This window comes from Astatotilapia calliptera, chromosome 3 (genome assembly GCF_900246225.1).
Source record: "Astatotilapia calliptera chromosome 3, fAstCal1.2, whole genome shotgun sequence".
Lineage (NCBI taxonomy): Eukaryota > Metazoa > Chordata > Actinopteri > Cichliformes > Cichlidae > Astatotilapia > Astatotilapia calliptera.
Window position 1 is genome coordinate 31,966,467 of NC_039304.1, and position 15,230 is coordinate 31,981,696.

The 15,230-nt window shown below is 41.7% G+C and overlaps 2 protein-coding genes across 2 annotated transcripts in view; both read right to left on the reverse strand.

Annotated features, from left to right (window-relative positions):
* The window catches only part of LOC113019255 (receptor-type tyrosine-protein phosphatase H-like), a 423,637-nt gene that overhangs the window by 106,690 nt on the left and 301,717 nt on the right, over positions 1-15,230 (reverse strand).
* LOC113019274 (synembryn-A) lies at positions 5-7,539 on the reverse strand. The gene is made up of 14 exons (XM_026162870.1): positions 7,304-7,539; positions 6,829-6,923; positions 6,677-6,724; positions 6,148-6,165; positions 5,965-6,054; positions 5,248-5,855; positions 4,839-4,974; positions 4,571-4,759; positions 4,303-4,397; positions 3,453-3,603; positions 3,181-3,276; positions 1,560-1,704; positions 952-1,225; positions 5-519 (listed from the first exon to the last, which is right to left on the reverse strand). The coding sequence occupies exons 2-14, from the start codon at positions 6,916-6,918 to the stop codon at positions 378-380; spliced, it is 2,082 nt and encodes a 693-aa protein (XP_026018655.1). The 5' UTR covers positions 6,919-6,923; positions 7,304-7,539; the 3' UTR covers positions 5-377.

Consider the following 15,230-nt stretch of genomic DNA (forward strand, 5'->3'; position numbering starts at 1 on the left):
GAGATTATTTGTTTTGAAAACTTTATTGAAACATTAATGGGTAGCATTCCTCTGCTGAATCTACTACATGATCAAAATGGCCTTTTCACCATTGCGATGTCACACGTAACTGTATTGCTGCTCTACGCTGCCAGTCTGAGTCAAAAGAAGAAGAAGTGTGAAATTACCTTTGGTTTTTTTGTCTAGGTTTTTCTTTTTTTAAATATCCTTTCTTGAATTTATTCTCTCTCAGCACGACTCTGTTTGGTCGAGAACTACATCGCTCTGTCTTTTCACACCACCCATAGAGACACAACACATCTTTTCCACTGATGACCTGTACAAGTGAAATGTTTACAAAGTAATATCGATAAACTGAACAAACTGATGAACAGAAATCAGTCCTTGTCTCCTTCCTCTGTTTCTCCGTCATTCTCTGACTCAGACCTCGCCTCCTCAGAGAGAGGATTTTCCTTCAGTCCTGACATTGGGACGAGCTTCCCCTCTTCATCCACTCCCATCGGCTGGATGATGTTGTCTCTGTAAAATACACGAGATGCAGGTGATTTGATCACCAGCATGAGCTTTAACAGCCTAACTGTTTAATTTACCATCAATCTGCTGTATTATGCAAGAACAAGAGGAACACTTGAGTTTTACAGACCTTACTGTTTCTTACCAGTATACAATTTTAATGACTACTTGACCCATTAATGCTCATCAAAGAACTTCCTCTGCAGCAACACATTGAGACGCTGCAGATTATGCGCTGGAATTAGCTTTTGGTTATATACACATGTACAGTCTGCTCGACACTTTTATTGCAACTCTGTATTTGTACCTTAATAAATTAAATTCTGTAAACTTTTGCTGTGGTGTGGTGGGAATCAGTTGACGTTTACTGTATTCATTAGAAGTATCTGAGACTTTTGTGTATCTCTCATGTTTGTAGCTTTTTGACGTTTTGCTTACCTGGACAGCTTGTTGAAGAGCATGATCAGCCTCTTGGCCTCCTCCTCCTTCTCCTCCTCTGTCATGCCCTCCATAGGGTCTGGCTGCTCTGCCTCCACCCGCCCCGTCACTGGGTTGATGCGGTCTTTGACCTGCCGGTACTCCTCGGTGTCTGAATCAGAGTCGCTGGAGTACTGGGTATCAGAGGTCCTGGGCCCCTGGCCTCCCAGGAGCCCCCTGGTGGCCAGCAGACCTGCTGCGTTACCGTAACCCGTATACTTCACAAAACGGCTCACTAGGAAAAGAAGCGTTGGTGTTCTCAATAAGGCACGAAAGAAAAAATACAGAAAGAGCTACAAAACATTTCAGCACCACTGTATTCACAGATTAGATTTAAAATAATGTATATAATCAAAACAAACATGACTATCAAGACTACATAAAATAATAATAAAGACATAAACACAAATATCTAAAAGGTAATAAGAGTTTTTTTTAAAGCACAATAAAAACTAATGACGCCCGTTGTTTAAATACCATCTGATCATTTCAATATGCATTTTTCTATTTTTATGACCAGACTGTAACTTCACCCTATTTTTATTAATCCACATATTGCTTCTTCTTACCATTTTCCTTGCAGAGGACAAAGATGAGGTCAGCGGCACAGTGTTTGAGGTCTGTGTCCAGATGAGTCATAAGACGAATCAGACGGCTCTTCACTGTGGTGCCTTCCTCTGGCCTCTGTGATACGTTTCTCAGAGGAGGCAGGATCTAATGATGGCGACACATTATAGCTTTAATTTTCTTTAATGTGTTTTGTTTCTTCTTCTTTTTTAAATAAATATGAGCGAGACCATTCTGATGCTTGCAAATGAAGCAAAATGTGCCGTTAACCTCAAAACAATGATGGATTTCAAAGTCTGAGACAAATCAAATATATAATGAAAAATCCTTTCTCATAGTCAGTGTGTTGGAGGGAGGAGAAGGGTGTTTAGGGATGAGCTGGAACAAGTCTGCCAACGCACATCTTCCCGGAATTAAAGGATCTGCTGTCTTTGTGCTAAAGTCTTCAGCAACCGCTTTTTAAAAAAAAAAAAATGTCTTTTTAGTTTTTCTTTAAACATTGGCTGTTTTTTCACTCACTTTTAGCTCCACCCTTGTACCTGACCATTACAGAGAAACATGTATTGTGCTCATTAAGCCACTTAACACTGAACAATGAATTACTGAAGCATAAAAAAAGGGATCTAACTCATAGGATGAACCAGTTTAAACTGGATCTTTAGCAACCTGTCACCAAAACATACAATTGGTGCTACTTTCTTTTGTATCTATAAAAATCCCAAAGGTAACACAGCTGGACCGGCATAAAATAGTATTTTGCACCAACATGGTGATTCTCAAAGACAGTTATCCAAAAACGTGGCACATCTCAGCATGGTGTGCATTCAAGGAAACTGGACAAATGGAGAACAGAAGAGGAAGTTGTAAACTTGTCTGGTTCAAATTGTCCTCAGTATGTACGAGGAGGTCAGGAGCGATGTGCAACAGTCAGTGTTAACATGCATCTTCAAAACTGGGAGGCCAGTTCATGGTTTTGGGTTGCTTTTCAGTCAGTGGTGTTGGGGGATCCTATCAAAAGTGATGAAATTATAAATCAGGCAAGTGCCATCAGATTTTCATTCACCATACAATGCAATCTGCAAAACACCTGATTGGCAATAGCTTCATTTTTCACCATGACAACGATCCCAAACACACTGCCAGTACATGGATTGGCCTCCCCAGAGCCCGGACCTCAATGTTACTGAGGCAGTGTCGTATCATCTTTACATAGAACAAAACAAAAGACAGCCAACATCCAAAGAATAACTTTTTTTTAGAGAACTAACCCTGAATACTACTGTAAGAAATTACAAGAAAGCTACCTAAGAGAGTTCAGGCTGTGTTGAAGGATAAAAGTGGTCATAGAATTGTACTAACTCTGTTTATACTGTATTTGCAGTTTTTTTTCCAGCAATATATATAGAAGCGAGGGGTGTCTCAAGACTTTGCACAGTACTATGAATACTACAAGTATCTTATAGTCTTCAGTCTTATAGAGTCCAGGCCTGCACAGGTCAGGTGTTGGTTGGTTACATGCAAATGATCAAAAGCATACTAGACATTAAACGTGCTACAAATATTTTGGCATCAAAACATCAAAAAGCTAAACACAGGAGCTATCTCTGAGGTGTCGTATATTACATATTTTCTGATGTAGTGCCGTGTTTCTCTGTGAGCCCTGCAGCTCTCCGTCAGCAGATTGAGGATTGGTGTCAGCTTCTCTTTGATCTTATCTCCCTGAAAAGCACATAAAACAAATCCTCTCCGTTATTTCCGTAATACCAGCTGCTCCCTTTTTCACGCTGCAAAATATAAACTTTAAGAACAAATCACTGAGAAAAAAAAAACCCCTCACAAACACACAAATGGATCAGAAATGACTCTACAAACAGAACTCTTTTCTACTCCCTCACCGCCTCCAGGCGTCTCTCCATGAACATCAGCAGGGTGTGGACGCAGTCCATGTTGACCCCCTTGCACTGCTCTGAATCTGGCTCCAGAGGCACCGTCAGCAACACATCGAGACACTGCAGAGGAAGCGCTGACAACAGGTTCACTGTGTGACTGCGGGAGTGAGAGAAGGTCACGGCAAAGGAGTGAGTGTTGATAGAAGAGAGCGGGGAAAACCTATTCCCTGCTCTGCTTTTCCTTGTTTTTTTTAGACATATACTGTTAGACTGGAGGTCAGTGTATGTGCAAGTAATCCCTGTGATAAATAAGGGTTATTTTGAACAGTGAACCATGCAAAGCTACTCCAATACAACCTGAAAATAAAAAGGAGCTGAAAATGATCAGAGCAGATCCCCCTTTAAACATTTGGTGTTGTTTGGCTGGATGGATTATACACTGTTTCATCCAAAATGATAACAAATGCTACTCAAAATACACTATTATTGGAATTATATCTAGACCTAATAAAAAGGCATTGATTTCTATATATACTTGGGATTTTAATCAGACCTGCAGCTGAACATTCAATCTATCTGGAAGTCTCAAATAAGCAAGCAAGAGGAGGGTGCATGTTATTAAACTCATAATTATAGACTCATCCTTGTTGCTTCAAATGTTATTAAAAATAGTGCTTCTGCATGAAAGTGATTTTGCAACCCCTAATGAATTTCTGAAGGTTTATATCTAATTTTATAGTCCATCGTTTAAATCAATTATAACTGCACAGTATGTGTTACAATTGCACGATAGTAAATTATGAGATTATCAAGCCTGAATATTTTCACAGCTTGGGTTTTGTCACGTTGTGCTCACCCCTGCAGTTCATCTGTGTCTTCTGACAGGAGACACTTCCTCAGCAGACAGAGGCGCAGGATCGCCACCAGGTGTCGGTACAGAGCCGCATCATCCTGATTAAAGGCACAGACGCAGCTAATGCCTCTTCAACTGTCCTGTTCTTTCGCACATTTAGCTTTTATATGATTGCATATTTGACTGATAACATATATGTTGTATTAAAACTCCTGTAAAAAGTAAACATGAAAGCAAAGCTTCTGAAAAATGCGAGGGCCTTTACACACACCTCACTTGGGTCCTGCTTGTGGGTGCTGTGCGTGATATTGAAGAGAATTTTGAGGATCTCTGTGACGCGCTGAGAGGTTTCCAGAGAGATGGGCTGTGTCTGTGGGTCCAAGACACACTCATACTGGTCCTTCCACTGCACCTCCAGGCAGCTCTCCAAGGCTGCTGTGAGGATGGAAACCCCTCCCTCCTGGAAGAGAATAATCAGTGTGAGGGCAGTAATGAGGAGTAAAACAGGAATAACTTTGGACTATATGACATCGTGCGACCTGTTTAAGCTGGGTGCTGAGCTCTGGCCGGAGTGCAGTCATGAGGAACATGAAGCGCAGTTCATAAAACTGAGCACTAGAGGGATTCGACCAGCTGACACTGGATGATACGCGCTCTATGAGGCCACACATGAGCCTGATGGAAACAAAGGAGATAGATGTGAACTTTCCAGATGAAGCCAAATGCAGCTTATTGCAAGTGAGAATGACACTGTCCTCGGGATAGCACTGTTTCAGTCCCCTGTCCTTCTATTTGTCATAATAACCTTTACCAGGCATGAGAATTGTTGCTTTCACAGGTATAAATAAGCGAATATATGTTTTTTAGGTGCTTTGCGATTATTATAAGCTGCTGAAAATTACACAGTTTATGGGAACTGATGCGATTGTGTGTGCATGCCGAGCCTACCTGAGAGCACTGAACCTTTCCTGTGCCCAGGCGCTGTTGTACACCACGTTACACAACACCTTCATGGCCTCTTTTCTCTTTGCCTCCTCTCCGGACTCCAACTCCTCCACCTCCTCCTCCACATCCATCTTACTCTCTCTGCGGTCCCTCCGCCCTCGCTCCAGGACCCTGTGATGCGTCCCACCTCTGTGCAGTTCGTTGATGCTCGTCCTGTGGCTCCCAAACCAGCTGATGCTGTCCAAATCGCCGCTGTTGGTGATGCTGATGTCGCTTTTGGCATCCTCGTCGAAGGCCGGCGGCTCCTCGTTTTGGTCGTTAGTTTCAGCTTCAGCTTCATCCTCATTAGTGTGACCCTGCAGCACTTTGGTTTCGGTGAGAGAGGCAATGATGTTATCGTAGAAATCAGAGTCGGGGTCGCTGACTTCATCACTGATGTCACTTGTGGTCAGCCCGGCTAGTTTGGCCAGAGTCAGGAGGGCGCTGTCGGTCACCAAAGGCCCCAAGACCTTTTGGTCCCGGGACAGGATCCTCAGAGTGCGTAGGCATACTCTCAACAGGTGACATTTGACTTCCGTCCTTATGAACCTCACAAGGACAACACCTAAATTCTGAGAACAGGAGCAGAAACATGTTTGCAGGAATTTATCATAATAATAACTTTTACAAGGACTAAGAATATCACATCTGGGCAAGCAGAGAGTGACAGCATCGGATCACCTGTCTGAGGATGAGTCCTCGATCCTCCAGGTCGTACTCGTCCAAGTCCGAGTCAGAATCAGTGTAGTCCCTCACTTTATTCTTCCTGAACTAGTAAAACAGTGCAACAAGGATTACTGGATTTCTTTACGGTACTTTTCATGTGCAGTGCTTAATTACTTCTAAACTGTGGCAAAACCCTACCTCTTCTAGTCGCCTTTGCTTAAGAGATGGTCATCCATTAGACAGGAAATGTAGCAGAAGAGAGAGGAAATAGTGCTGTTAGAAGTCCTTCTACAAGTTCACAGTATGGCATTTTCCCTAAAAACCTATTTACAAAGCTTAGGAGCAATTTACTGATGGGATGAGGTCATTCCTAACCCAAAAGAAAGGTTATCTTTGCTGGGAATGACAATCAATTAACAGGGGACAGTGAAGGATATCATAACATATTTATTAATTTGAAGGTAATTAGAAGTTTTTTCTAACCCAGACAATTATTCAGTCACTCTGTCTGGATTCAATCTGCCTGAGCAGGCAAGGAGAGAGGATCAGAGACAACTGATACAGCAGAATTACTAATCATAGATTGGAGTGTGTAGGGGTGGGGAGGGGCGGATAAGTCGGAGGTGTGCCGTGAGAGGGAATAAGGTGACGTTATAAGGAGCACCAGGAGGACGTGGGTTTATGCCTGTAAACTTTCCTTCTGGTGCAGCAACATAAACAGACTTACTCTCCGTCTTTCCCTCTCCTCTGTGTCAAAGAAGAAACACTGGGCATACTACAGGAAGAGAAATAATGACACACACACACAAAAACAGAAAAACAGTGTCATGAGCAGCATTAGAACTTGTGAGAAATACACAAGCTTCTGTGTCGCGTCACCTCTTTGTTGAACTCCTGCAGCCTTATCTGAACACCATTCTCATCTCCCTGCTTGATGCACTGGATTATCCCCTCGATGTCCACGTTCATGCTTCCTAAACACACACACAAGCACGCACACACACACCCACAGACAATTTAGGGCAGAACAAAATGAAAGTTACACAACAATGACGATGGTCATGGCAGAGGTTATGTATTGTCAAACAGAAAGAAACCATAAATACACAATAGAATAGCACACATTCGGTCTGTTGTTCATCCAGAATATAAAATAAAACCCACTAAATATGAAATGAAATGACAGCTGCTCATCCTTTCACTTCATCTTCACAGCTACCACATAACTGATCACTGATGAAGGATTCCTTAGCAGTTAAAGTGAATCTGTATCTTTTATATAGCAGGCACTGACATCAACACTACACACACACATAAAATCTGCAGATAGATTACCGTGCTTCGCTGAACTTACCTCGCACAGTTCAGTATAGTAGTCAGGTGATAAACTGTATACCTTAAATATGACAAACCAAATCACCGCTCCGACTTTGCTTCAGGTTGTCGCCAAGCGTTTATTTCTCCAAGTACGTGCCCCGAGTCCTGTGTTCAGCTTTGAATTTGCTCAATTCAATCACTCTCTATGCACTCTCATTCTCTCAGCCTATCTCTCTCACTCTGTCTCTCTCGCTTTAATCCAAGAGAGATGCAGGAGACCTGTTGGAGAGTGTTTATGGTTATAATCCACTAATGGACTCTAAGCTTATAACTCTCAGTGTTGACCCTCTAACCTTTTATGGGTTTGCCAGACTTATTCTGCACAGCCCTTTCACTTTCTGTCCAGCTTTAGCAGAATTTTCTTCAAAATGCTGAAAGCCACTAAAACAAGCAGTTAGGGCGTGCTGTTGCATAACCTTGCTGGAGGTTCTGATGGTTAAAACACTGTTAGAAATGCATTAGGAAAAGACACTGTTTATTCACTTCTGGAAGTTTGTAGTTAAAGATTTGTATTCTTTTATCTTTCAGCAAAATATTTCAATACATTCCTAATTGAATTCACCCCCAATTACAGTACATGTACCGTACTTTTTATTATTTTTGTGCACTATTTATTTCAGTACTGATTCTGTCTCCTTCCACAAGATGGCGCAATTCCCCCGGTTGAGTCAGCTCATACAGGCACAATGTATGATACAATTGTGTATTATAAAATCTATTTATTCAAAGTAAACTTTAGCATCTTTCCCTTGGCCAAAATGCACAGATATTGATACTCCGTACCAAATGACTTACAGTTAAATCAATCTGCACTGAAACACAAGTGAAACTCTGTTTTCTTTCAGTAAGTACACTTTGTTTGTTTTTAGCTTAGATAACCTACTTAAGTCACACCTGGTGTCCTGGAAACCTTCACACACTTGCAGCCAAGTATCCTGAACACCCTGACAGATGAAAACTGTAAGACAATGATGCATGAGTGAATGACAGGCTTTCCTGGCAGGATGCGTACTCTTGCACTCATTCGGTAGAGGAAACAGGCTCTGGGCGCTGGAGCTAGATAACTGGTGGCTGCAGGCTTACAACAACAGGATGCACGCTACGTCAGAAATAGTGGGAGAAATGTCAGAGGAGTCTTCTCAAGTAGGAAGTGGAGGCATATTTCTTCAAGACGAATTACAAGTAGGATATCAACAATATAGACTTTACAAGAGGTGAATGGGCCTGAGTGACCTTTAAAAGCAGTAAAAGAAAACAGCAGTTATTAACATGAGCCAGGAGGGTACGTCTAAATCGTCCTGACACAGACAAACATTGTGGCTTTATTTTTAACACCTATGTCGCAATACACGCATGTAGCTTAAACATAAACGACCTCTACTGAGGCTTGTAGGGTCATTCCACTTGAGGGAATTTTTTTTGAGTCTCATCAAGTCAGATCTGCCTCACTGACTATTTTCAAAGCAAACACATCAGAAACCTACAGACTGGCTGTCAGCAGCTACAGAGTGTCATTTACAAGCGTCTCTCACTGACGGTGACTGACGGTTAGAATACGGTATAGGTGTAAAAATTTAATGACTCTGCATCTGTCTGGTGACACCAAGGCCCTACAGAGATCATCTTTCCAACCTTTAGGAGACACACCCTGCTCAGCTCATATGCCTTCTTTCCACTAATTTATGTCTTCTGTTCAGAGAGTGAACAGTAGAGAAGAATGTGAAATATTCAAGGATCGCTGCTTTTTCCTCTGCACTTGGTTATCAGAGTGGATCTTATATGTGTGCTCTCTTTCTGCAGTTAATCTTTCTGCTTAAGTCCTCTATGATTCCTGAATGCATTTACTGTATGGTGGACCTGGTCTCACATTAAGCATGTAGGATTCCAACAAAACTGTCTATGTTTTGACATAATCATATTTTTTTAAATGTTTGTAATTTGGCAGAGCATGGCCTGAGGACAACAGGAGCTCAGCATGAACATTTAAGGCTCAAGGATCTGCCTGGATGATCAAATAATGTAATATTGGTTTTGTTTCTGCTGAGGTCTGTGAAGCTTAGCTGACATGTTAGGACTTCCAGATAATGTATATATAAAGAAAAAGATCAATATTTGACCCTTCAGCGACCCCACAGGTCAGGGGAGTGGGTGAGGCTGAAAATTCACAGAGGCTCAGAGAAGAAACGCTTCTGCTCATCAAGTATTACTTGAATAAACACAGAGTGAGACCTTAAATATTGCACACTGTGTCAAATAATACAGGATACTTTGATCTCTAAATTGCTCTGGATGGAACAGCAACAGACCCTAATGCTTCTAAATGGGATGAAAACAGCAATTTTCAAATACTTTTACTTACTTTAATCCAGTGGATCTGAAACTGTGGGGCTGCTCCCCTACAGGGGGTGTAGAGCCAATGTATTAGGGAGGCATGGATGACCATGGGAAAAATATAATTCTAATAAATATGATTTATGTAAACAAGAATTTGCTGAGGCTATAGTGCTAAACTGTGTTTCACTAAAACTTAATCTGAATCATTTTTTTATTATTAAAGGCTGATATAAGAAATTGTAGGTTGGAGGCATGAAAAATTACTGCCTTACTCAGTCATCGTACAACAGCATTCATTCCTTTGAGGCCACAGCCATGCTCAATATTAAATAATTACTCTTATTAAAAGCTACTGGCTGCCAAATGCAATTACCTAGATTTGAAATGGTTCCACATTCATTTAGATGTGTAGAAGGAGACAGGAGGACAACAGGAGTAATTGTACAGGGTGGGCCATTTATATGGATACACCGTAATAACATGGGAATGGTTGGTGATATTAAAGTCCTGTTTGTGGCACATTAGTATATGTGAGGGGACAAACTCCTCAAGATGGGTGGTGACCATGGTGGCCATTTAGAAGTCGGCCATCTTGGATATAACTTTTGTTTTTTCAATAGGAAGAGGGCCATGTGACACATCAAACTTATTGGTAATGTCACAAGAAAAACAATGGTGTGCTTGGTTTCAATGCAACTTTATTCTTTCATGAGTTATTTACAAGTTTCTGACCACTTATAAATGTGTTCAATGTGCTGCCCATTGTGTTGGATTGTCAATGCAACCCTCTTCTCCCACTCTTCACACACTGATAGCAACACCGCAGGAGAAATGCCAGCACAGGCATCCAGTATCCGTAGTTTCAGGTGCTGCACATCTCGTATCTTCACACCATAGACAATTGGCTTCAGATGACCCCAAAGATAAAAGTCTAAGGGCCTCAGATCGGGAGACCTTGGGGGCCATTCAACTGGCCCACGACGACCAATCCACTTTCCAGGAAACTGTTCATCTAGGAATGCTCGGACCTGGCACCCATAATGTGGTGGTGCGCCATCATTGTGGAAAAACTCAGGGAACGTGCCAGCTTCAGTGCATGAAGAGGGAAACACATCATCATGTAGCAATTTCAAATATCCAGTGGCCTTGAGGTTTCCATTGATGAAGAATGGACCCACTATCGTTGTACCCCATATACCACACCAACCCATCACTTTTGTTGTGCCAACAGTCTTGGAGGGATCCATCCAATGTGGGTTAGTGCCAGACCAATAGCGGTGGTTTTGTTTGTTAACTTCACCATTCACATAAAAGTTTGCCTCATCACTGAACAAAATCTTCTGCATGAACTGAGGGTCCTGCTCCAATTTTTGTTTTGCCCATTCTGCAAATTCTGTGCGCCGATCTGGGTCATCCTCGTTGAGATGCTGCAGTAGCTGGAGTTTATAAGGCATGTCTTTTGTGAGTAGCTAATATCCACCGAAGGGATGTTCGACTAATGCCACTCTCCAGTGACATGCAGCGAGTGCTACGCTGTGGGCTCTTGCTGAATGAAGCTAGGACAGCCACTGATGTTTCTTCATTAGTGACAGTTTTCTTGCATCCACATTTTGGCAAATCCAACACTGAACCAGTTTCACGAAACTTAGCAAGCAGTTTGCTAACTGTAGCATGGGAGATGGGTGGTCTCGTAGGGTGTCTTGCATTGAAATCTGCTGCAATGACCCGGTTACTGCGTTCACCAGATATCAACACAATTTCGATTCGCTCCTCACGTGTTAACCTCTTCGACATGTCAATGGCTGTGAACAGAGAGAAACTTGTAAATAACTCATGAAAGAATAAAGTTACGTTGAAACCAAGCACCCCATTGTTTTTCTTGTGACATTACCAATAAGTTTGATGTGTCACATGGCCCTCTTCCTATTGAAAAAACAAAAGTTGTATCCAAGATGGCCGACTTCTAAATGGCCACCATGGTCACCACCCATCTTGAGGAGTTTGTCCCCTCACATATACTAATGTGCCACAAACAGGACTTTAATATCACCAACCATTCCCATGTTATTACGGTGTATCCATATAAATGGCCCACCCTGTACATTTCAACTAAGGTATGCAGAAGAGCATCTCTGAATGCATAACATGTCAAACCTTAAAGCAGATGAACTAAAGCAGCAGAAGACCACAACGGGTGGCACTCCTGTCGGGTAAGAACAGGAGACTGAAGCTACAATTCAGACAGCTCTGAGAAATGTTTCCAGCACAGTGTTGAATTTATTGGCTGGTGAGTGTATGTTATAAACTAGAATGTCAATCGTGGTTAGGTCCATCACAATTGATGATCCATCACACAGTGAAATGCAAATGAGTGAAATGCAAAAAGTATTTTTAGTTATAAGTTATAACCTTTTCTTGTCATTGGCTGACTGTGTTCCATAAATTCATTATTAAAATCCATTGTGCGCCTCACTGACGTTTCAAAGAGTCATTTCCAGGACCAAATATCAACACCTTACCAGTAATTTAGGAGTAGCAATTCTCATGAAAATGGAAAAGTACCCGTAAAACAGCCAGTATGACCTTGACCACAAGCACAAGTTGGGTAAACCCCCGCTAGGTGGTCCTTGTTTGCAACTTTCACTAAAACCTGACCGTCCTGTGAGGAGTATTGATTTATTGGGAATTGAGGAGGAACAGACAGATGGATGGGCCGATGATGGATACCTCGCAATCACATAAGTTGCTCAAGGTTAGGCAGCAGCAGGTGTACAGGGACAGTTTTACCAGGATGCTGGGCTTTTTTTCTTTTCTTGAGATGCAGCCCCTCACGTCATCACCTGTTATCCCATCAACACTTGTCGTAATCCATGCTCAGTCATATGTAAGTTCATAATTATTTGAGCGCTAATTCTCTTGAGTACACGCACGCCAGCGATGACTCAGTGTATTATTCTGACAATGCAGACTGCCCAGATGGTAGTCACAGGAAAGCTGCACAATGGTCTCTAGAGCGGAAGCCGTGAATCAGAGGGAAGAGAGCCGGTCTGAGAAACAGTGTGTAGGATAAAAAACATTAAATGTGACACTGGCTCCCCATGGATTTAGTGCATTATTAAAAGATTAGGAATTATGGGATAATTTCCTAGAGAGGTGTTAGTATGAGGCCAAGTGCCAACTTTGATCTTTTGTTTCTGTGACCACTTTAAATGTGGATGAGAGTTCCTGAATGTGAACTCTCATCCACATATGCCGTATTCATCACCAACACCTTAAGGAAAACTATAAGATCAAGGAGTTGTTTTTGACATTGTGTTTGTGGTGAGGTGGATATGAGTGAAGGACACTGCAGAAATAAACACGGTGACGGCCAAAGTGACTCAAGGGAAAAAGGCACAGGAAAAATGGGGCGATAAAGAAAAGCCTGGAGAACTGGGGCTATTTTGGGCTCGGCGGGCTTCCTGCAGGTGATGGAAATGAAAGAAAGATTTCTGGAACAATTGCTCAGCAGCAAGTGAACTGAGGGAGGAGAAAGATGGAGGAGGAGGAGGAGTGGGGGGCTGTAGAGCAACAAGTGAACATAAGAATCGATGTAAACATCACAGAAGGTCACCTTAAGTTTAAGTCCAAAGTTGTGTTTGGACGCCTTGTTTAAAGATTGTTTATGCTGGCATCACAGCTCTTTTAAGTAGGGAATAAAAAAGTGTGTGTTTGTTTGTGTGTGTGTGAGTTCATTTGGCAGTATAGTCAGTGTGTTACAGACACACCCCCTCATCCCACCATCACACTATAAAGGACCAGCGTTAGAAAGGGATGACAGAGTCAGACATCCAACAACCAGCAAGTTGTGTTGGTTTACTCAACAAGCCACAGCAGGTTTTAAGCTCTCCTTTTGCGGTAAGCATCTTTTGAGATTAATTTTTATACGATTCTAAAAGCTCTCTAAACACATAATTATTATTATTATCATTTGACTTTTATGGTTAAATCATTTTGTGCTTCTTCAACAATTGGGTCAGAAGAGCATTTTTTCTTTAGCACCACACTTAATTATTCATTCTATTAAATTGTAGGGCAGTGCGTTATGGAGATAGCTGTTCTGTTGCTGCTGACTGTCCCTTTGACTGCTGCCTCCCCACTGAGACGAACTCAAAGGTGAGTGAAAAAACACAGGGAACCACACAGCTCACAACGGCACACATAATGAAGTATCACTCTCTACCAGTAGAAACACAACATCAAAGCATGCTTGGGATGGCGGGAAATTAAAAAAAGTGTTTAAAGCAGAGCTTCTTATTAGTGTATCTCTAAGTTATATTATTGTAAATTATAGGTTACTTAATAAATTCCATATCCTGTTGGAAACACAGGTCAGACGCAGACGTCGTCCTACCAGGAGCAGCGGTCCGAGATGTAGGAGGGGAAATGTCAGAGGACACACACGAGCACCATGCTCCATTACTGAAGATCATCCCATTCACCTCAGAGAACAAACATCTGGACCTGGAGGCTCTGAGACACAGGTACAAAGGATGTGACAACGTGCTGAGAGTGGCTGTCAATAGAAAAAGAGCATTATTTAATTTGAAAAACTAAATCAAAGTATTTGTTAAAATTACATTAAATTAAAAAAAATTATGGTCATGTCACTATCAGTCCTTTATTAGAGGGTAAATATTGTGATTGTTTTTCAGAAAGACAACACTTTTTTCCAACTTCATTCAAAACTGCATTTTTTTAATATGTGATGTTCTGCACCCTGAGTTTGATGTTCACCCTTCTCATTTTCATCACGACAGCATGGGCCTGAAGCCACGACTGCCGCGTGCACTTCAGCGTGGATGCCAGCTCGGGACATGCCAGCTTCACAACTTAGCCAGCACTTTATACCACTTCAGCAAAGGAAGCGGAAAGGAGGAATCAAAGAAGGCAAAAGATCCACAGGGCTACGGCAGATAGGACCAAAAGGAATGTCAGCAATTAAGGACTGAAGGGGTGGAGAGCTGCCCACATAGTTTTCCATCTACTGAAAACCAAATATCTCTATGTCTGCTCTGACTGACTGGTACTTATTAGAAATGTATGCTCGCAAATGATTTTTGTGTCTCGTGTGAAACGTGCGTTTTATACTTTAAATATGTAAATATTTAAATATGATATGCAATAAATATTTAAGAGAATTAAGTTTGTGGTGTTTATGTATAGTCTTAAAGGAAAAGTATAGTGCAATCCTACCATGATCACCTCTCATAAAGAGCCTTTGAAATGGTACAGACAGAGGACGACTATGAGACATCTATAAATTCGAGAAAGATGAAGCAATGACCTGAATTTCAGCTGAACAAGACTGTAATTTGCCTCTGAAACAAAACCCCTGCAGGCAGGATTTTCTGTTGTTCATTCTATTGTTCTTTTTACTTCTGAGGGAAGTGAGCACCACAGCAACACATACCCAACAGGTTCTACAACAAATGTGTTATATTTTTAGGCTCCAGTAACAATTAGAGGACACAAGCTTGGGCATGTTTAGCAGTCTTTCTGCTACAGTGGTGTCATTGAGGGTATTCAGT

Bases quoted from the DNA above. Each gene is read 5' to 3' on its own strand.
- LOC113019274 (XM_026162870.1), bottom strand. From the start codon at position 6,918: ATGAACGTGGACATCGAGGGGATAATCCAGTGCATCAAGCAGGGAGAT. The intron at 4,398-4,570 runs GTGTGTGTAAAG...GCCTTTAATCAG, and splicing joins ACAAGCAGGACCCAAGTGAG to GATGATGCGGCTCTGTACCG. The intron at 3,277-3,452 runs GTGAGGGAGTAG...TGTGCTTTTCAG, and splicing joins TGGAGAGACGCCTGGAGGCG to GGAGATAAGATCAAAGAGAA.